Genomic DNA, 20,926 nt, shown 5'->3' with positions numbered 1-20,926 from the left:
TTTTTTTTTTTTTTTTTTTTTTTTTTTTTTTTTTTTTTTTTTTTTTTTTTTTTTGATAAGAAATGAGGAGAGGACTGATATTGGAAAAAACAAATTTTGGCATTATGCTGATGTCTTGGTTGTGCCATTCGATATCTTGCCTTGTTTTACTCTTTAATCTTAATTTTATATGATTTAATGGCCTTTGCAATACAATTTTTTTTGTTATTTGTAGGAAAAAAAAAATGTAAGGTTGTTTTGTTGATTTGATAATATGCTGGCTTGGTTGATTGGTATTGATGTAGGTCCACCAACAACCATGTCATATTGTTTATACTGACTTTCGGCCAACACCTCTTCAACACTATGTTTTCCCATCCGGGGGTGAAGGCTTATATTTGGTGGTTGATGAAAAGGGACATTTTCGTGAAGATAGCTTTCAAAAAGCTTTAAATGCACTTGTCCCTGCTAGTGATGGTGACAGGAAAAAGGAGAATGGGAAGTGGCAGAAGAGTTTAACTTTGGGCAAAACTGGCGAAGAGAGTGATATATTTAAGATGGTGAAGATGATAATTCAGCGTCAATATGATCCAGTTATTCTTTTCAGTTTTAGCAAAAGAGAATGTGAATTTCTTGCAATGCAGGTAATGTCCTATGCTGTTCTTGATGTTGCTTAGTTGTTGCTTAGTTGATCTTGACCGGTTGTCAGCATGATTATAATTTTTGTTTGCTCGAGTTGTTAGATATGGCATCATCATGCTTATAGTTTGATGATCTATGAAGGATCCAATATGTGTCTTGGTAGATAGACAATACTGTTTTTTTTGTTTTAATTTTTTTTTTAAATGAAACTACTTTCATTAAAAGGTGAAAACCTTGAAACGAGGGAAAGATAAGGTACCCTACAAAGAGGCAGAAAAAATGAAAGAAAAAGATTGGCTGATTTTGAAAAGGAAGTATAACTACAAAACTCTTGGAAAAGTTCACCAAGATGAAGCTAAGAATCCAAGAACGGAAAAATCTTTATTATCATTTCCACAAATTCTTTTGCTTATTTCCACCCAAAACTCCCAAAGCATCATGTTAGCGGCAGTCCTTCAAAGGCTCATATATTTTATTTGAAGTGACCACAGAAACATGCCCCATAACTCCTCTAAAATACCAAGAACCTCTCTCCAAGATTTGAGTGAAAGCAGAGTGTAAGAAGAGATGATAAAGTTTACTAGGCCTCTTATACTTAACACCACAATTGGGATTAACAGAGAGCATTTTTTTGGACTCTGTCCTAAGTACAAACCCCTCACAACACTAGATTTCTGTGAAACTAAAGTTTTTTGGAGCCTTTTTTTTTATCCCGATTAAGTTTTTGGCTATATTGTCTAAGATAATGTGAAGCTCGCTCCCACTCTTAGTAGAGATTTCTCAGGATGTTAGAGATTGAGACTTGCATGTTGGTTCTGCTGTTAGATTTTTTTGAAGCAAGCAAGAAAGAAACTGTTCGGTTTCTTAGAACATTTTAGTTAACTGTTCTCTCCAGGTCATCCCTTCTCTCACAGTTGTTAAATTTAACCTCTTGTTTGTTCCAGATGGCCAAATTGGATCTAAATGGTGATGATGAAAAGGCGAGCATAGAAACCATCTTTTGGAGTGCTATGGATATGCTTTCAGATGATGATAAGAAGCTTCCTCAGGTAAATGATTGCTCATTTTCCACCAAGTTTTGGTATAAAATGTCGAGGTTGCAAATTTAGGGTAGGGTGTGACAGGAAAACTTCCATTCCTTGGATGGTTCTCAGATGAAATTAGGTTATTACATTTTATTTTGTTGATATATGTTTATGTGGTTATACCTCTTTGATTTTACAATTAACAGGGAAATTTGAAGGAAATTGAATTTTCTTGATTTCTGTCGTTAATAAGAAAAGTTGGAAGCTCTTTCGTTGTACAATTAATATGAAATTTAAACAGATATGCATTACTAGATTGAACTTCTTGTTTCTTGCATTTTTGGTTGAATTTATTTTACGTTTACCACGTAACTAGGGGAAGGAAATTTGAGTTCTATCTTCCATCATTGCATGCAAACCTAACTATTGGACTGTCGGTCTTCAAGGAGGTTTGGCCATTTGCTTCTAAGGTCATTTATAGCTATGAGTTAGGTGTTATTCTTTTTGGATTGGTACCCCTTTAGATGTGTTTTGACTTCTCATGTTGGATTTTGTTTGTCTGCTTTTGTTATAATCTTTCATATTTTTCGATGAAATCTTGCTGTCTTATAGAAAAAAAATAAAATAAAATAAAACAAATGGATTAGATCCGTATGCTGCTTACCTTGTCTCTTTGTCTTGGAACTTCTAATAGTTGAGCTACTGGCCTTCTGCTATCAAAACCCCTCCACAATTCTTAGTTGAGGGTTTATTATTTATTTATTTTTAAAATCTAGCTGTCTTGTTGCTATAACTTATGGTTATGTTGGGATTAGGAAACAATTGGTTGACATATAAGATGCCGAGTTGAGAATTCATTAAATGTATGTAATCTTATAGAATTTCCGCTTAGTTGATTATTATGGCTTGTATTTAAAAAGTAATTATCTTTCCCTTTTCCGTTGCTTTGAAATAGGTTTCAAATATGTTGCCTCTCTTGAAGCGTGGAATAGGTGTCCACCATTCTGGCTTGCTCCCTATTTTGAAGGAGGTGATTGAGATATTATTTCAAGAAGGGCTAATCAAGGTTAGAATTGCAGCAAATGTATTTATTTATTGGCTGCGTGCTTGCCATAGAACCTGCTTGATTGCTATCTCATGTAGTACCTAGTATCGCAATTGTGTTGGGTGGCGAGTTGTGACCTTGTATTAATCATTGAGGCAAGATAAAGGTGCTTTGTCTTAGGAAGTCACTTGCCATTTGCCTTCCTATCTCTGGCTTCGTTTCTTTTAAGAGAAAAAGAAAAAACGAAAATAAGATGCTTTGTGCACTAACTAATAATGAATTACTCTTGTCATGGTATTTCTTCTTCCAACAAAATTGCATCTAAAGAGCCAAAGAAATTAACATTTGTACCTTATAGACTCCAAAAATATTTGATTGCATTTTGTCAATGAATATTTTTAATGGGGTCATTAAAACATTGTCTTTAGTGTTTGTTTGCCACAGAGACCTTCAGCATTGGTTTAAACATGCCAGCAAAAACTGTTGTCTTCAGTAATGTCCGTAAGTTTGATGGAGATAAATTTAGATGGTTATCAAGTGGTGAGTATATACAAATGAGTGGTCGAGCTGGGCGGAGAGGAATTGATAAACGTGGGATATGTATCCTTATGGTGGATGAGAAGCTGGAACCATCAACTGCTAAAATGATGCTTAAAGGAAATGCTGATTGCTTAAACAGGTAGCTACAGTTGGTTTTCACCATTGAATATATTAAAATCAATTATATTGTCTTAAATTTTTTTGAATGTAGGGGTACTATTGAAGGAATGGACCTTAAATTTTTCTAGTCTTAGTTTAAGAAATATTTGTGTAATTCCATTAAACAAGAAAATTCGTTAACCTCCCTATTTTTCTCTGATGTTACCTAGTATCTAGGGATTTTGTTAAATTTTCTGTATTATAAAAGGCACATGTACTTCTTTGAAAATAATAAGAAAAGTGAGCAAGATAATTTATACGTGCAACCGATATTTAATTGATAAAATGAAATATTACCAATGTGGAGAGATGAAGTCCTTAAGTCGAGAGGTGGAACTTCGGAAAGATCTTCCACTTAGCCAAAAGATCATTTAGTTGGCGGATTTATATCAGCCATTAAGATACTTGACTTGCTTAGATGTACTATAGATGAGTTCTAGTTTTTTTATTAATTGCATTTTATAGGATTGTGTTTGGGGTGTAACCATGTCGACAACCTTATTTTTTTCAATTCTGTTGTTCAAATAAGTTGGCTGACATCTTATCTTTTTGCGTTATAGTGCTTTCCACTTGAGCTATAACATGCTCTTAAATCAAATCCGTTGTGAAGATGGCGATCCTGAAAATCTGCTGCGCAATTCCTTCTATCAGTTCCAAGCCGACCGCAACATACCTAATCTCGAGGTTAGTTTTTGCATCACATATAAGGTTGCTTGGAAATAAAGAAATTAGTTGAAATAAAGAGAACCAACTCTGGGCAACTGAAAATGGAAAGGATGATCTATTACAAGCAATTGCAAAATAATGTGTCATCTATATATGTGTATATATATCCTTCAGATCTTTTATTTATTTATTTATTTATTTATTTTTTATCACAATGCTCCTTGAATAATATTTGTTGAACATGATAAAGAACTATTTGTATTTTTCACACAAACCTCTGTGATTTTTATTTGTTGAACATGGTAATGATGTTTTTGTTTTTGGATAGATACCTGTCACTTCGCATACCTGTGTAGTTATCTTTTTACCTATAATTCTTTTTACCTCATACTAAAGGTGAGAGGTTTAAATCCGTATCTTCACATATTTGTTGAACTTAATAAAACACATGAAAGATTGAACCATATTGTGGTATATATTTCATATAAGTTGACATGCTAATTCTATTTATTATTGCAGAAACAAGTGAAAACCCTTGAAGAGGAGAGGGATTCCATAGTGATTGAAGAGGAAGATAGTTTGAAAAATTATTATGATTTGCTAAAGCAGTACAAAAGTTTGAAAAAGGATATCCATGATATTGTCTTGTCTCCTAGATACTGCTTGCCATTTCTACAACCTGGCAGGCTTGTATCTACTGAATGCAACAGTTGTGATGTGAATTCTTCCACTTTCTCCATTAAAGACCAGGTTACGTGGGGATTGATAATTAATTTTCAAAAGGTGAAAGGTGTTTCTGAAGGTAAAATATCAATAATCTCTCATGCATATTTATTCCTTTTTTTCCCCTTCAAATTTTAGCTTATTAGTCCTCTGAATCTGAACTTCAATTTTTGTTACAGAGGATGTTAGCATGAAACCGGAATCTGCTAACTACACTGTGGATGTTCTTACGAGATGTGTTGTCAGTAAAGATGCCATAGGGAAAAAAACTGTTAAGATTGTTCAATTGAAAGAGCACGGAGAACCTCATGTTGTTTCCATTCCAATCTCTCAGGTATGGAGTTAGATTATATGCATATATGCACATCAGAACATGCTTCATGTGCACTGACATTTGAGAATTGGAATAGAGACCAAAGATTACCAAGATTGACACTGATAAGATCTAGGTTTTTTGAGAAACTACTTGCAGATAAGATGCAGGTTAAAGTTGGTTTAGTTTTCCTTCTATCCCTCCGAACTGATATTTGCTCAAGTAACTGTAAAATGTCTTTCAATCAAGAGATCTATTTTCTTTCAACTATTACAGCTTCTGCCGACTGCCATCTTGATTTAACTTCAATATAACGTCTTGATGAATAATCTCTTTCTTGTCTACTAATAGATCAGTACTTTAGCCAGTATTCGGATACTCATACCCAATGATCTCTTGCCGTTGGAAGCTCGAGAAAATACATTGAAGAAGATTTCTGAAGTTCTATCAAGATTTCCAAAGGGTGTGCCCCTTCTAGATCCAGAAGAGGACATGAAAGTACGTAATTCTTGGATGAAATTGTTTTCATTAATATGGGAATTCAAGTATATAATCTTTTGGTTAATTCACCCGTCTGTACAAGGAAAACCGTTGGCTGGAAGTATAATCTAGCATCTGTTTGCTTCTTCCATGCTTTCTTTCTAGATTTTGATTTTTAGCTGCATGTGATGTTCAGATTCAAAGTAGTTCATACAGAAAGGCAGTTCGTAGAACAGAGGCCTTGGAGAACCTCTTTCACAAGCATGAGGTGGCAAAATCAACACTTGTTGAGCAGAAGCTCAAAGCATTGCATTTGAAGCAAGAGTTGACAGCTAAGATCAGGTCAATTAAGAAAACAATGCGTTCTTCTTCTGCATTGGCTTTCAAAGATGAACTGAAGGCCAGGAAGCGAGTATTGCGGAGGCTTGGGTAATTGATCTTTTTCCCCTCTCTTTTAAGGTACGGGTGTACAATAACCCGAGAATCCAAACCGACCCAACTCGAATTATAACGGTTGGATTGGGTTATAGATTATGTGTGTACATGAGTCGGGTTGGGTTGGGTTGAGAAATTTTTTTAGACCAACCCAAAGTTTTGGATTGGTTAAATTGGTAACTTAACACAACCATAAATCATTTCCAACCCAACCAAACTCAATAGGGTTGGGTTGGGTTGTCGGTTTGTTCAATTTTAAAAAAAAAAAACTTTTATTTATTCATAATACATAAACATTCAATACTATCTTAGATAAAAAGTATTACAACCATGCTTACTATGCTTACTAATGTAGTATGGGAATGGAACTCTGTATATATTTGAAAGCCATGTACAAAGGAATCATAAAGTGTGGTATAAACCAAGACATCTCAATCATGCAATATGAACTTTAAAGAAGATGGACTATATTTATTCTTAGATGGTTACAAATTTTGAGTGGTTGATAATTTAGAGTTACGGTGTTTCACGTACTTTAAGGGTTTTTATTTACATTAAGGTTACATTTGCATAGAGGCTAATGATGGTCATAAAGTATGAAAGTTACAACTTTGGAAATATTTCATGGAAGATCAAAGGTTTTCTTTTGAGGTTATTATATAAAACCATGGATATTGTCTTTGTAAAGTAGACTTGGAAAATGTAGGTAGTTTAGGCTGCATACTTAGAACCATTCAAGCTTGACTTGATCAATCTTGCTTGTGGAGTGATTCAAATCTCAAACAAGTGTTCTTGTCTTGAGATATTTGATCAACAAGTATCTTGGGGTGATTCCTTATCGTCTTGAGATTTTTGAATATATTAATATCCAAAGGTCTTATTCTTCGATGAGGTTATTAGATCAAATTTCCGAGAGTTACAATCATTTGCAGTGAAATCAAATGATTTGGGGGTTCTAGCATTTGTGAACTAGGAATTTGCATATCCAAAACGTATATGAGAGTTCTTAGATTCAACTAACTAAGGTCACCATATTATCATTTGCTAGTTCAGGTTGATGGTTTTGATTTCATGATAGAACAACAATATCATCAATTGTAGATACATTGAATTAGTTGCAGTATCTGAGTTTTTTTTTTCCCATGGCAGTTACATCACAAGTGATGACGTTGTGGAACTGAAAGGCAAGGTTGCTTGTGAAATCAGTAGTGCAAATGAATTAACTCTTTCAGAGCTGATGTTGAATGGAGTTTTCAATGACATAAAAGTGGAGGAACTTATCTCTCTCCTATCTTGTTTTGTGTGGCAAGAGAAACTTCAGAATGCAGCGAAGCCTAGGGAAGAGCTTGAGCTGCTATTCATTCAATTACAAGACACAGCTCGAAGGGTCGCTAAGGTTCAGCTTGAATGCAAGGTTACCACAAATTCTTGTTTGTTACTCTATCCTTTTTATTACTTTTCATTGGATCAAAGCACTGAGAGAGAGTTACTGTGAAATTGCAGGTAGAGATTGATGTGGAAGGGTTTGTGAATTCATTTAGAGCAGATATTATGGAGGTTGTGTATGGTTGGGCAAAAGGATCAAAGTTCTATGAGATAATGGAAATAACGCAGGTTTTTGAGGGAAGCTTGATAAGAGCAATTAGAAGACTGGAGGAAGTCTTGCAACAACTAATAGTGGCAGCAAAGGCCATTGGTGAAACTGAGCTTGAAACCAAGTTTGAAGAGGCTGTTTCCAAAATCAAGAGGGACATTGTCTTTGCTGCTTCTCTCTACTTATAATAGGTATTTATAGATATGATCGAGTGTTTTCTTATTTAGGTTCTATTTTGGGATTCGAGAATCCCACGTTGGTTGGATTTTACATATCGGTTGGAGAGGGGAATGAAACATTTGGGTGCAGAAATTTTTTCCTATCAGACGCGTTTTAAAACCTTGACAAGAAGCCCTTGAAGAGGAAGTCCGAAGAGAACAATATATGCTAGCGGTGGATTATTTGTCAATCTTTCTTTTCATGCGGGTGCCACGGAGTGGGTGAAGATCACCAGAGAGCAAGGCCGAGTCTTGATGTAGATAGGAGTTATGAAGGTGAGGGGAGAAGGAAGCTCACATTATGATATCAATCTTTTTGTGTATATCTCGTTCATGCACACCTCCTCTTTGTTTCTCGAGCCAATAGTGAGTTAGACAGAGTTTGAAAAGGTTAGATATTTGATAGGAATTTGTGCATGAGAAACAATTGTATCTCTAATTATAGTCCCTCTAGGATGTAAAATATGACTTTTCTCACCATCTCCATAGTGTATGAGACAAATGTATGCATTTCGATTAGAGTCGTATTCTATGATTACAATTCTACCATGTCTTTTTCATTCCATCGAAAATTGATTTTATGGTATAGACGTTTATGACCTGCCTCTCTATGCCTTGTGGTAATGATTCTTGTGACATTACGGCCTTTATCCCAATGATGTTGTCCATAGATCAAATTATTTTGTTGATTGAATTTTACTTGATTATCTATGGTTCCATTGAGTTCACGGTAGGGTTTTCACTCTTAATACCTTATTTGGCTTCTTCAACCTTATCTAAATAATTGAATTCACATCATCCAACTATTTCGAGCTTATCTCATTCATTGGTATAACATGACCTAAATCAATAGTTGGACTCACATTCTCTAGCTCCTCCTTTGAGCTCGTCTTAATCATTATTGTCCTGTGATCCATTTCAATGACCTGAGTCGCATTCTCTAACTCTAAGCTCATGCTCAATTAGAACTTAGCTCAACTGTTGTTTCATACCAATTACAATTTAATAAATTTCAATACATCTAATTCAACCATATATCACTTATAAACTTAATAAATATTCTTATCATGCTTATCCTAGAAGCTTAGCTGTAATAAGAAATTTTAAATAGCTACTTAGTGATCATAAATCACTTAAACAATACATATATGATTTGATTCAAATTCCTCCTTATTTTGTTTTGAGCTTGGTTTTTGTTAAATTAGGACATTTTCTTCCTTTAAATTCTCAAAAATCTTCGGTCGTTGTTTTATCGCGCAAGATCCCTGTTTTTCTTCATTTATTTATTTACTTTACCTTAAGGATATTTATAGTTATCTACATCCCAACTTTGTACATTGTTTCAATAATACTCCTAAAATTTTAAAAATTCTATTAATATCATCGCCTTCTCTTTGGAATAAGGGAGAAAATATTTTAACGCACCTAGGACGTGTATGTGTCCCTTTTTTCTAGGGAGCCAGTCCGTGTGTCATTACCACTTTAAAAATTCTATTAATGGTCAATTGCTTAAAATGTAGCCGTATGTGTGTGTGTATATATATATATATATATATATATTTTAATGTTGAAATTTAACAAGTAGAAATCAAAATTATCGCCTTTAAATAGTCAAAATATGATATGTTCCCAACTTATACTTTTTAAATTAAAAGGAAAATGAATCATAGATTTTAAAGGAACACAAAAAATTATTAATATATATAAATTATTTAATATTCAGAAACAACAAGTCCGTTGTAGTCTAGTTGGTCAGGATATTCGGCTCTCACCCGAAAAACCCGGGTTCGAATCCCGGCAACGGAAATTTATTTTTCATTTTGTTGCCTTTTATTTTATTTTATTTATTTTCAATTTTCATTTCGTTGCCTTTTCTTTTCTTTTGTTTCTTTTCAATTTTGATTTTGTTGCCTTTTATTATTATTTATTTTTCATTTTTTTGGTCTTTCTTTTCTTTTATTTATTTCCAAATATTAATTTTTCTTTGTGTTTTGTTTGATGATTTGGAAATTATTTTTGAATTCTATGGTACAGATATTATAAATCTTGAAAACAACATTTTTATACTTTTAGTATATTTAAATCTTAAAAATGTAAATTTTTAAATGCATCGAATAAGATAATTTTTTCATTAAATATAATATTTCAATTTATAAACTCAATTCATTTTCATAAAAATAAAAGATTTTTAAGAATATTTTAAGACTTTTTTTAAGTTTTAAAGATATTATTGAAATGCAGCTCAAAGACATTTTATTAATTTCGCCCATTTCAATAATTTTGATGGTATTAAAAATTTGAACTAAAATTAATTATACATCCCAGTCATTTAATAATTATTTAATTTTCAGTTTTTTATTTTTTTTAAATTATATTTGTTTTCTCGCACTTTTTTTTTTCAATAGTTTCATTTTTCTTAACGACAAATTCTAAAAATTTAAATCTAATAAAATTCTAAAACAAATATAAATTTCAAAATAAAAATAATTATATAGTGAAAACACTTTTAAAGATAAAATAACATGATATGGTTATAAATTTAGTTTTAAAAAACTAAATAAATATTTAATGGAACGGTACCTAATCGACCCTCCACTTCTACAATCAATGATTGTTTGCTTGCTCGTCTTTGTTTGTTCTAGCAATGACTTAGCGGGTAAGCTATATGGTTATTGATTTAAATTTTGATTGAAAAAAAAAATTAATATATAATTTTTAATAAATAATAATAAAACATGTTCGAGAAGTCTGTATAATATGTTTATTACATGGGACACAAAATGAGACCACAGAACATGGGGTGCCATAAGTTTTTTATAATATGAAATTATTTAAAAGAGTATATAGCATAGAATGGTAGGGGAATTAGCAATCACTTGATTTTTTATCTCAAAAAATAAGGGAATATTTCAAAACATAATTTATATATTTATTTTTCTTTTTTGACCTAAAATCTTTTAAACTACAATGCCAGGACAGCATGCCCATGTTCCATGCTTTTATTTATTTATTTATTTATTTAATGTCTGAAAACTACAATTTCCAAGGTTGTCGTGTTCATTTAACTACCTTATGTAATTGAAAAGCAAATTAAAAGTAAGAGGTTTTGAAGAATATGCTTAAATTTTGTAGCCACCTACACAAAAAGAAATTAATTAATTAATTAAATTAAATTAAAATTCTTTAACTAAGATTTTTTTGGGGGTTATATTTCGTTTAAAAAACGTTAGATGCCTCGTTAAAGATTTAAGATCAGTATATGCCAGTTATATTTTTCTTTGATTTGTTCAAATAGAATAATATCTATCGTAAAGTTAAGTGAAATAAAATCGAACAAAATCGAACAAAATCGAAAAGTTGTTTGAAACTAGGTGTCTATTTAGTAGGTCTACTTGAAGTGAGGTGCTTGTTCGAGGTTGTTTTATCCACCATATCTCATTGTGGGGCATCTCCTTAGGTGATTCTTTAGGCTATTTAGTCATATATTTATATTTTTCTCCTTTACTCTAATTGGTTGGGGCATTTTTAGTAGGAGATCCCCTTTTCGGGTCTTTTCTTATAACTAGTAAATGATTAAATGTCTTATGTCACGGTCATGTTTGTTCAAAACATGTTGCCTGCATGTTTAATGTCCTGGCCATGTTTGTCCAAGACATGTTTTACATGGTTTTATGCTTCTTCCATACCCGTTTACTTGCTTTTATATTAAATAGACCTTTACTAGAGGTATATGATCAGTCACCAACATCATGTCTACACTTGTCAGGTTTAAAATGCCCCAAAATGTACTATAGGGGATATGACTAATTGTCAATTCTTTCTACTCGGGTTAAATGCTATTATCGTTGTTGTTTATTTTCTTTTAGCCTATAAAATTGTTTTCTTTTAAATCGTTTTCAATGTATTTCCTCACTCACGTTTTCTAAAACATTTTTCTCAAACGTGACTTGAGACTCAGAGCATACGCCAATATTGTTTGCGAAGTCCGAATTTCACATGTCTGACTTGTTCACTGGATTAAAATAAGTGTCACACAATCGTTGTTTTACTGCTGTAAAAGTACGATTATGATAAGTGGTATTAGAGCTATGTCAACTATTTAAATCGTAATACACAAACATGTATAATGCAAAACAATTGGACAAATTTGAGGCTAATCAGTTGGTAAATATCAAAGATCAGTTACTCTATTTGAGTGAAGTTTCTATGGAACAAGGTTTTTGAAGTCTCACATGAATGAAAATGCCTCTAAGGGCCAACAAGATCGACGAGATGAAAGGCCGACTTAAGACAATGGTTACCCATGAATTAATGATTAGGATTGAAGCCCTAGAAGATAAAGCCATAACGTTGGTTGCTTATAAGATATATAATTGATGACTAGGTTAAGGATCCTCAACCGTATAAGATATTAGTTTATAATTAATGATCAAATATGATATATATGATAAACCGTAATGGAAGACTATGTATCTTCCTTCAACACTTTGTTTTCTCATTAGGATTGGTTTTCTTGATTTTTGTGCTACCTCGACCAAAAAAGTTAGAAAGTTCAAATCTCTCTCTCTAAATATCGTTGAAAGTCAAACCTATCGAGCAAATAACAATTTTATAGATTGTACCATTTTAAATATTAAAATTAGATAATATAGTTGGATAAAATTATCAGAAATATATATATTTTTTTATATAATTATGAAAATTTTATGTAAATATAGAGAGCATTTATGAAATTAATAATAAAATATAAAACAAAATTTGTATTTAACAAAGCATGTATTGAATTGTAAAGAAGGAAAAAAAAAAACATGTGACGGGAAGAAACGTGAAGTAAACGGTGGAACAAAATGACACGGTGTCGTTTTCACGTTGTTTTAGATCAGATTTTTTGGTTGCATTTCACCATAAAGCTGCCACCTTTGCTTCTCAAATTTCCCCCTTCTCGAATTTTTTGAAATAAAAAAACATTATCAATTTCTATTTAAAATTAATAATAAAAATATGTTAATTTTTGTCGAAGTTTAAAATATTATAGATTTTTTTTTTTTTTTTTTTAAATTAAAAGAGTAAATTACATGGAAAAAGCTTCACAATTGTTAAAAATATACAAGAGGCGGTGAGCGAAATATTTCAGACGGCTGTGTAGTTTTAACAAATCCCCAGTCTCCTCTTTCATTCCCCTGCAACTCACCACCCTGTACCACCACCCATTTTATTCATTAAACTCCATCTTCAACCTCTCTCTCTCTCTCTCCCTCCAATCTCTCCAATCTCCAATGGGTTCCCTCAACCCCCTCCTTTCTCTCTCCACTCTCCTCCTCCTATTTCTCCTTCTCTCCCCCGCCGCCGGCGATGATGCCGCTATCATCCAGAAGCTCGCCGCCGCAATCTCTCCGACCCCATCCGGCTGGTCCACCAACACCCCGTTCTGCGAATGGAAAGAAATCCGCTGCGACTCCTCCAACCGAGTTACCTCCATTAACTTAGCCTCCAAATCCCTCTCCGGCGTCCTCCCTTCCGATCTCAACTCCCTCTCTCAACTCACTTCGCTCTCTCTTCAACGCAACTCCTTCACTGGCCCGATTCCTTCCTTCGCCAATCTCTCTTTTCTCCAATCTCTCTATCTCGACAACAACAATTTCTCCTCTGTTCCTCCCGCCGCCTTCCAAGGCCTCACGAGCTTGCAGATTCTGAGCCTATCCCAGAATCTTAATCTTGCCCCTTGGTCCATTCCCACTGATTTGACTCAGGCCTCTAATTTGGTTAGTTTTTACGCTGCAAATGCCAACATCGTTGGCTCCTTGCCCGATTTCTTCGATTCGTTTTCTACTCTGCAGGAGCTTCGTCTTTCTTACAACAATCTTACTGGGGTTTTGCCCAAATCTCTCGGTGGATCTGGGATTAAGAGCTTGTGGATGAACAATCAGGTAATGGGGTTGTCGGGTTCTATTGATTTGTTGTCGTCTATGACTCAGTTAACTCAGGTTTGGCTTCATAAGAACCAATTTACTGGCCAAATTCCAGACCTCACCAAATGTGAGGGTTTATTTGATCTTCAACTTCGTGATAATCAATTTACTGGGATTGTTCCTCTGTCGCTTATGCACCTTCCTAGCTTGTTGAATGTTAGTTTAGATAACAATAAGCTTCAAGGGCCGTTGCCTGTGTTTGATTCAAGAGTACAGGCGAGTTTTAGTAGTGTGAATAGGTTCTGTAAGACAACACCTGGGCAATGCAATGCTCAGGTTTCTGTGCTTCTTGAGGTCGCCGGGGCTTTCGGGTACCCTATTTCGCTGGCGGATGCATGGGAAGGAGATGATGCTTGCCAGAATTGGAGATTTGTGGTTTGTACTGATGGGAAGGTTACTACAATTAACATTGGGAAGCAACATTTTGTGGGGATGATCTCTCCTGCATTTGCCAATTTGACGAGCTTGAAGAATTTGTATTTGAATGACAATAACTTAACCGGCGAGATACCGGTGAGTTTGACGACGTTGGCGCAGCTTCAGACACTCGACGTTTCGAACAACAATTTGAGCGGACAAATCCCCAAGTTTGCTGCATCAGTTAAGTTGAACACGAAGGGTAATCCCCTGATTGGAACAAGTTTGACCCCTGGAGGACATGATGGTGGGAAGATTGATTCCAATGGCACAACCATAGATAACCCTTCTTCTGGATCCTCCAATGGATCCTCTGTTTCAGCTGGTGTGATTGTCGGTGTTGTCATCGCTGGTCTTGTTTTTATTGCTGTCTTATTGTTTGTTGTCTTCAAATGTTATGTAAGCAATAGGCATAAGATGTTTGAGAAAGTGAACAATCCTGAGAATGGGAAGGAGATTGTCAAGAGTGATGCATGGAGTGGCTTGAATGGTTATGCTGGAGTTCCAAGTGAGCTGCAAAGCCAGAGTAGTGAGGATTTCAGCAACACCATCCATTCGTTCGACGGCGGGAACGTGGCGATATCGATACATCTTCTAAGACAAGTAACGAACAATTTTAGCGAGGATAACGTGTTGGGTAGGGGAGGATTCGGAGTCGTTTACAAAGGAGAGTTGCATGATGGTACCATAATTGCTGTGAAAAGAATGGAGTCTGGAGCAATGGGTACTAAAGGAATGAATGAGTTTCAAGCTGAAATTGGTGTGCTTACTAAAGTAAGACATAGACATTTGGTTGGTCTGTTGGGTTATTGCATTAATGGCAATGAGAGGCTGTTGGTGTATGAGTTCATGCCGGAAGGGACATTGACACAACATTTATTTGATTGGGAAGAGAATGGCTATGCGCCACTTACTTGGAAACAAAGAATTACAATTGCTTTAGATGTGGCAAGAGGAGTTGAATATCTCCATAGCTTAGCTCAACAAAGCTTCATTCATAGAGATTTAAAGCCTTCTAATATTCTTCTTGGCCATGACATGAGAGCTAAGGTTGCTGATTTTGGTTTGGTTAGGAATGCACCCGACGGGAAGTACTCCGTCGAGACACGTTTAGCTGGAACGTTCGGCTATCTTGCTCCTGAATATGCAGGTTTTCTTCTAACTCAATGTCTTAAATTTGAGGTTATATGTTCGTATTGTTAATACTTGATCTATTTTTGAACAGCAACGGGAAGAGTGACGACGAAAGTGGATGTGTATGCATTTGGAGTAGTATTGATGGAGATCATCAGCGGTCGAAAGGCGTTGGACGACACGATGCCGGACGAGCAATCTCATTTGGTGACATGGTTACGTAGAGTGTTGATCAACAAAGAGAACATCCCAAAGGCGATTGATCAAACGCTGAACCCTGATGAGGAGACAATGGAGTGTATATACAAGGTGTTGGAGCTGGCAGGACACTGCACAGCTCGTGAGCCTCACCAAAGACCGGACATGGGGCACGCCGTTAACATCCTTGGCCCTCTGGTGGACCAATGGAGGCCTACGAGCCATCATGAAGAAGAAACAGAGGGGATGGATGTGGGCATGAACATGAGCCTTCCTCAAGCTCTTCAGAGATGGCAAGCCAATCAAGGAACATCAACCATGTTCAATGACCTTTCTTACTCACAGACCCATTCTAGCATTCCTTCCAAACCTTCGGGATTTGCAGACACCTTTGACTCCATGGATGCCAGATGACCAAGAACAAACCAAAAGGATTCTCAACTGCTCTTCATTTCTCTCTTTTATTTGCTTCATTCTTTTATTAATGGACCATTTGAATTTCTTATTCCATTCCATTTATTCGAATGATAAAAGGTCTTTCATATCCGTAACTTAACCGTAATTGACATGTTCTTTTCTTGAGGTCGAAGAATGGTCGAAAGGGTCGATGATGCGAGTTGGTATTTGGTTGATAACACAGCTTGGATTAGTTGGGCTAGAATTTGAAGCATTGATTCTTCCAGGCTGTGAAAAGTGACAGAAAAGCCTGGAATTCTTTGAGCTCAGAGCCAGCAAAGTGTAAAATGAGTTGGAACAAAGCTGGAAGAAAGAGAGGGAATGTTGTGTTTTTTTTAAGGATTTATTTTGGATGGTCATGTGGTTCTTTGCCGAATCTTTGAAATATTGTTGGCTGGTTTTGATTGATAATGGATTACGCGTCTTCAAGGGTTTGGAAATTGAAGAACATGTCCCTGTTTTGAGAGAGAAATGTGTGGAGGACTGTTCCGACAATGACTGACTTAAGAAACACATCTCTGACCGACCATCGTGACCGGAGATCCCGCCGAGATTAGAGATAAACTAAGACTTTGTTTATTGATTCAGTTGAAATGTTAGACTTTGGTGCCTCCGGGATGCGTTGCGGATTACTATATTTTTCAGGAAAACAAAATTCCTTGTGGTCCATGTTTAATTGAGGATGTGATATTTAAAATGTCCGATTTGGACATGCATTAGCCATCGGCGGCAAAAGTGCGTCCCAACTAGAAACCGATATGCGTCAAACGGGTACTAGAAGAATGCGTTCACACCTCTGCGTTGACATGCATGATTGGAGGATGGAGTTTCGTGTGTGTGCGTTTGGGTGCTTGCTGGATGTTATCTCCCCGTTGAGCATGCATATGTCTGCTTCGTTGATTGATTGTACACTAGCTCTAGGTGATTCAATGTGTCTACTCTTTCTAATTTGATTTGGTATTGTTGAGCTAAAAATGAGGTCGATTAGGATTTGTGTGACCTGAGTGAGAGAGTTTAGCTCAGCTACTCTACACGGAGGATTTGACCTATAGGAGCGCGTTGATGATGTAGATAGTCAGCAAAATTGGTACGTACAAGGGTAGCGCCCTCGACCTTGGATGACTCCATGGCTTGTGGGATGGGTTCGTTAGTTACATCCTATGGATGACGAGCAAGCTAGCACTCATTATGGGACCACTTCATCCGAATCCCTATTTTAAAAAAATATATTTTTATTATTTTTATTTTTATAAAATCTTCCTCTTATTTGAACATTTTTTTCCCCTTCAAATCCCTTCTTAATAATTAATTAAAAATCAATCCATTTTCAAAAATTGGGAATCAAATAATTGAATTTTGCATTACAAAAAAAATATTATTGTAGAAGACTATTAAAATTTCCTATTAATAAATAATATTTTTTTATGTTCTACTCGCAACAATTATATTAAATTACTTAATTTTAGATAATTAATTATTGTTATATTAAATAATTTTAAATAATTTATTCCAGATTTAACTTTTATTTATAAAAAAAAAATAATATAAATATTATGTCAATTTAAAATCTTTTAGCCTGCTCTTAAAATTATCTTCAAATAAATGATTTTAATAAAATTATATAAACTTTGAAAATACTTTAATATAATAATAATCAAATGGTAGAATCAATTATACAAATTTAATTAGTAAATTATTTTTTAAAAAAAACTTATTAACATGTATAAAACAATTATCATAATAAGTATTTCATTAATTTTGTTTAATTATAATTTATAGTTATTAATTATAAAATTAATTTGAATCATTCCTTTATAGTTTTAAATTATGGTATATTATTAATGAAGGAACAAATAGGCCCAAAAATAATTAATTGATTATAAAATGATTGTTACAATTATGAAAAAAAAATCTAACCTGTAGTAATAACTAATTCTAACCAACCAATTAATTAATAAGCTAATTAATAAATAATTTTAGTAAGGTAAAAATGAATCAAACATATATTTAAATAAATTGTTATTGATTTATTCTAATTAAATAATTACTTATATGGATTTATTTATTTATTTTTTGTAAAAATCAATGAATTAATTAATTGATTAAAATAAAATTACAAACAAAAATGAAAGTATTTTAATATCTTAATAAATTTAACAAGTAAATAATAAGAGTGGCGGTTCCATTTAGGTTAGGAGTAAAAATTTTGTTCACGTCCATTTTTTCGGAATCCAGTTGTTCTTGGATATACCTCTGTTTTACTTCAATATCCTTATGCTCTGTGGCATTTGAATGTTGATGATGGGCGCGGCGATTCCTTTTACTTGCAATCAGCACTTGTGGATTTCTACCATTTCTCGTCATTCGCTCCAAAGTAGCCCTGATTTTCGAATCTCTTGCCAATCGAAGGTAATTTTTGAAATCCGTTTTGAATGTCCTTATGTTATGTTTTAGAGAGAAAATGAATGAATTATAATGTACAGAGAGGAAGGAGGTATTGTCCAATGCTAGAAAGTTGTTTGGTGGAAGGAATTAGTTCCTGATATTTGGAGGTTTTCAGCGGAGAGGTATGGCGATCGGGTAGCATTACTGGATCCATATCATAATCATGCTTCCAAGATTACTTATAAACAGGTATCCATACCATAATCTTGTTAGTATTCCTCGTTTGCTTCTTCAGCATAGTCAGTGATTATGTTTTTGCTTCATTTTAGCAACGAAACACCATCTTGTTTTTTATATTACTTACTTTTCTTTTCTTTTTTTTCTTCATAAATTTAAATTTGCAGCTAGAACAAATTATCTTGAATTTCTGTGAAGGTCTTAGGGCCATTGGAATAAAGCCAGATGAAAAGATTGCACTCTTTTCTGATAATTCATGCCGATGACTTGTTGCCGATCAAGGTATGCGTTGATTGTATAAAATATTGTAGTTCATTTTGTTATATTTTAATAGTTTGGGTTCAGGTATTATGAGTATGGGAGCAATTAATGTTGTTAGAGGTTCAAGATCATCAAGTGAGGAGTTGTTGCAAATATACAATTGAAAGGTTTCTTAAATTGCTTCATAGGTTTTAACATAAACTATGTTTTGGTTTTAAATTTAAACTTTCACTGTGTAGCATTAGTTGTAGACAACCCTGAATTGTTCAATCGAATCATTGAAACATTCCGTTCGAAGGCATCCACGAGATGTATCATTCTTCTATGGGGCGAAAACTCAAGCCTGGCAGCTGAGGGACTGGACGGTATTGGACATCATGGATATGGGATGAGAGAGTCGTAAACTTATGCTTCATAGTAAGTTATATACATATGAAGCTATCAACTTGGATGATATTGCTACTCTTATCTATACAAGTAGCACAACTGGATACCCTAAAGCTGTCATGCTTACCCACAGAAATTTATTGCACCAGGTTTGTTTCACTACTCCTCTTTATTTCACCAAAGTATGATGTGTTCTAAGGCTGCTTGGTATGTCAAACATTTTCCAGATAAAGAATTTATGGGATGTTATACCTGCTAAAGTTGGGGATAAATTTCTAAGCATGCTTTCACCTTGGCATGCGTACGAACGGGCTTGTGAATATTTCATATTTACACTTGGAGTGGAGCAAACGTACACAACAACAAGAAAGTTAAAGGTATTTCAATTACACCAAATCTGGGAAATTAGAATTTTTTTTAAACTCCTCTGTATTTGAGTTGTCAGGATGATCTTCGTGATTATCAACCAGACTACTTGGTTTCTGTTCCATTGGTGTGATTATAGTTCCCAACAAGGGACAACTGTTGTCTGCTACATCCTATCTTAGCAATGAAACCTTGACAAACCTGATTTATAGTGAACTCAGAAAATGGTTAGACTTTTGTGATGTTCCTATGTTCATCATTAGCCATTGACTGTTCGTTCTTAGTCTTTTGTGAAGAAGGAAGGGTGGTTGATAGCAATATAATATGTTGGTTTCATGCAGGACTTCAGAGTGTTCATTTCAAATTAGACCAATCCTCATTGTCAATGAACCATTCACGGTATGAAATTCGTGAAAAAGATACTTCCAATTTGCAAATCTTTTAATTTACTTTTGAACACTTTGAATTGTAGATGGATAATGGGTTACTGAGCCCTACAATGAAAGTTCGAAGACACAACGTTACTGCTTATTACAAGAAGGAAACAGAGAACTTATTCAAGGCAATATAATGTGGTAAGGCAATATAACGTGGTTAATTAGTCTCTGGACTTGGACAAACATTTAGCACAAGCTATATATATAAATAACTTTATAATATGCTACATGTGATACAAGCCTTTATATGATATTCTAGGATTAGTCCATGAACGCAAGTACCAAGATACTATCCTAAGGCATGAACTTAGTTAAGCCATGCCTTAAAGTTACCGTGACCTTGGTAGGTGCTATTCCAATCCATATCTCATGATTTTATGTTTTTCTCATCTAGATGAGATGTCATGTGTCATATTTTTCTTAATAGGATGTTATGTTCATGCTTTCATGTTTTCTTCGGCTAGATTTTTACTGTAATGTTTTGGCCCGATTAATGCCCGGACAACCTTCATGGACTTGAGGAATTGGGTATTCAAAGATTTTCACGATACATTTTCACTATAAAATTTAATTAGATCAGATGAAATTGAGTTACGAAAAAGCTTCAATTTGAGTATATTGTTACAAAGTAGGAAGAGAGGTCCCACACAAAGTTGGGGAGGTGCAAGAATCAGAAACAAAGATGTTGGGCATCGTGTTGTCTGCAAAGGCTGTAAGGCGCCGATCCGCATTTATAACGACGGTCCCATCAGAGTGTCGGCAACACTTCAATAACTTATTTCTTTTTTTATTTCAACCTCTCAAAATAAGGATAGATTTATTGCGTTTTAATTAGTTTATCTCACATTTTTTTCTCAATA

The 20,926-nt window shown here is 34.4% G+C and overlaps 3 protein-coding genes and 1 non-coding gene across 14 annotated transcripts in view; all 4 read left to right on the top strand.

The window, feature by feature from the left end:
* LOC111464445 (DExH-box ATP-dependent RNA helicase DExH9-like) overlaps positions 1–8,338 on the top strand; it is a 10,783-nt gene extending 2,445 nt beyond the window's left edge. For 3 of the 5 annotated variants that reach the window (XM_023108645.1, XM_023108647.1, XM_023108648.1), the window contains 12 exons: positions 285–623; positions 1,566–1,670; positions 2,602–2,712; positions 3,120–3,370; positions 3,951–4,074; positions 4,576–4,858; positions 4,959–5,113; positions 5,444–5,590; positions 5,769–6,001; positions 7,157–7,421; positions 7,511–7,792; positions 7,950–8,338. In XM_023108645.1, coding sequence (XP_022964413.1) covers positions 285–623; positions 1,566–1,670; positions 2,602–2,712; positions 3,120–3,370; positions 3,951–4,074; positions 4,576–4,858; positions 4,959–5,113; positions 5,444–5,590; positions 5,769–6,001; positions 7,157–7,421; positions 7,511–7,789 — 2,292 coding nt within the window. In that variant the 3' untranslated portion in view covers positions 7,790–7,792; positions 7,950–8,338. Of the gene's footprint in view, positions 1–284; positions 624–1,565; positions 1,671–2,601; positions 2,713–3,119; positions 3,371–3,950; positions 4,075–4,575; positions 4,859–4,958; positions 5,114–5,443; positions 5,591–5,768; positions 6,032–7,156; positions 7,422–7,510; positions 7,793–7,947 lie in introns of those variants that run through there. The other 2 variants (XM_023108646.1, XM_023108649.1) reach the window with 2 other exon arrangements.
* Positions 8,339–9,552: 1,214 nt separating this feature from the next.
* Positions 9,553–9,625, top strand: TRNAE-CUC. Its single transcript has one exon. It is a non-coding gene; the product is annotated as a tRNA-Glu (tRNA).
* A 3,327-nt stretch (positions 9,626–12,952) lies between these two features.
* On the top strand, positions 12,953–16,658 carry LOC111464546 (receptor-like kinase TMK4). The gene is made up of 2 exons (XM_023108787.1): positions 12,953–15,355; positions 15,431–16,658. Exons 1-2 carry the CDS (start codon positions 13,096–13,098, stop codon positions 15,949–15,951), a joined length of 2,781 nt encoding a protein of 926 aa, XP_022964555.1. The 5' UTR covers positions 12,953–13,095; the 3' UTR covers positions 15,952–16,658.
* A 1,531-nt stretch (positions 16,659–18,189) lies between these two features.
* Positions 18,190–20,831, top strand: LOC111464417 (long-chain-fatty-acid--[acyl-carrier-protein] ligase AEE15, chloroplastic-like). 7 transcript variants are annotated; one of them, XR_002714032.1, is made up of 6 exons: positions 18,190–18,402; positions 18,523–18,627; positions 19,491–19,856; positions 19,971–20,028; positions 20,102–20,204; positions 20,699–20,831. XR_002714032.1 is itself a non-coding variant. In XM_023108615.1 (5 exons), exons 1-4 carry the CDS (start codon positions 18,286–18,288, stop codon positions 19,995–19,997), a joined length of 399 nt encoding a protein of 132 aa, XP_022964383.1. In that variant the 5' UTR covers positions 18,190–18,285; the 3' UTR covers positions 19,998–20,028; positions 20,102–20,295. The 7 variants fall into 7 exon arrangements, 3 of the variants coding, with proteins under 3 accessions (XP_022964383.1, XP_022964382.1, XP_022964384.1); XR_002714031.1 differs by lacking the exon at positions 20,699–20,831 and having other exon boundaries at positions 19,491–19,640; positions 19,709–19,856; positions 20,102–20,295; XR_002714033.1 differs by lacking the exon at positions 20,699–20,831 and adding an exon at positions 18,961–19,043 and having other exon boundaries at positions 20,102–20,295.
* Positions 20,832–20,926: the final 95 nt, after the last annotated feature.

Source organism: Cucurbita moschata, unplaced genomic scaffold (assembly GCF_002738365.1).
Source record: "Cucurbita moschata cultivar Rifu unplaced genomic scaffold, Cmos_1.0 Cmo_Scf00030, whole genome shotgun sequence".
Classification (NCBI taxonomy): Eukaryota; Viridiplantae; Streptophyta; class Magnoliopsida; order Cucurbitales; family Cucurbitaceae; genus Cucurbita; species Cucurbita moschata.
The sequence above is the reverse complement of the archived record's forward strand: the minus strand, read 5'-3'. Positions and strand labels throughout refer to the sequence as shown.

Bases quoted from the DNA above. Each gene is read 5' to 3' on its own strand.
- LOC111464546 (XM_023108787.1), top strand. From the start codon at position 13,096: ATGGGTTCCCTCAACCCCCTCCTTTCTCTCTCCACTCTCCTCCTCCTA. The intron at 15,356-15,430 runs GTTTTCTTCTAA...ATTTTTGAACAG, and splicing joins TCTTGCTCCTGAATATGCAG to CAACGGGAAGAGTGACGACG.
- LOC111464417 (XM_023108614.1), top strand. From the start codon at position 18,286: ATGTTGATGATGGGCGCGGCGATTCCTTTTACTTGCAATCAGCACTTG. The intron at 18,403-18,522 runs GTAATTTTTGAA...GTTTGGTGGAAG, and splicing joins GAATCTCTTGCCAATCGAAG to GAATTAGTTCCTGATATTTG. The intron at 18,628-19,490 runs GTATCCATACCA...AACATTTTCCAG, and splicing joins CCAAGATTACTTATAAACAG to ATAAAGAATTTATGGGATGT.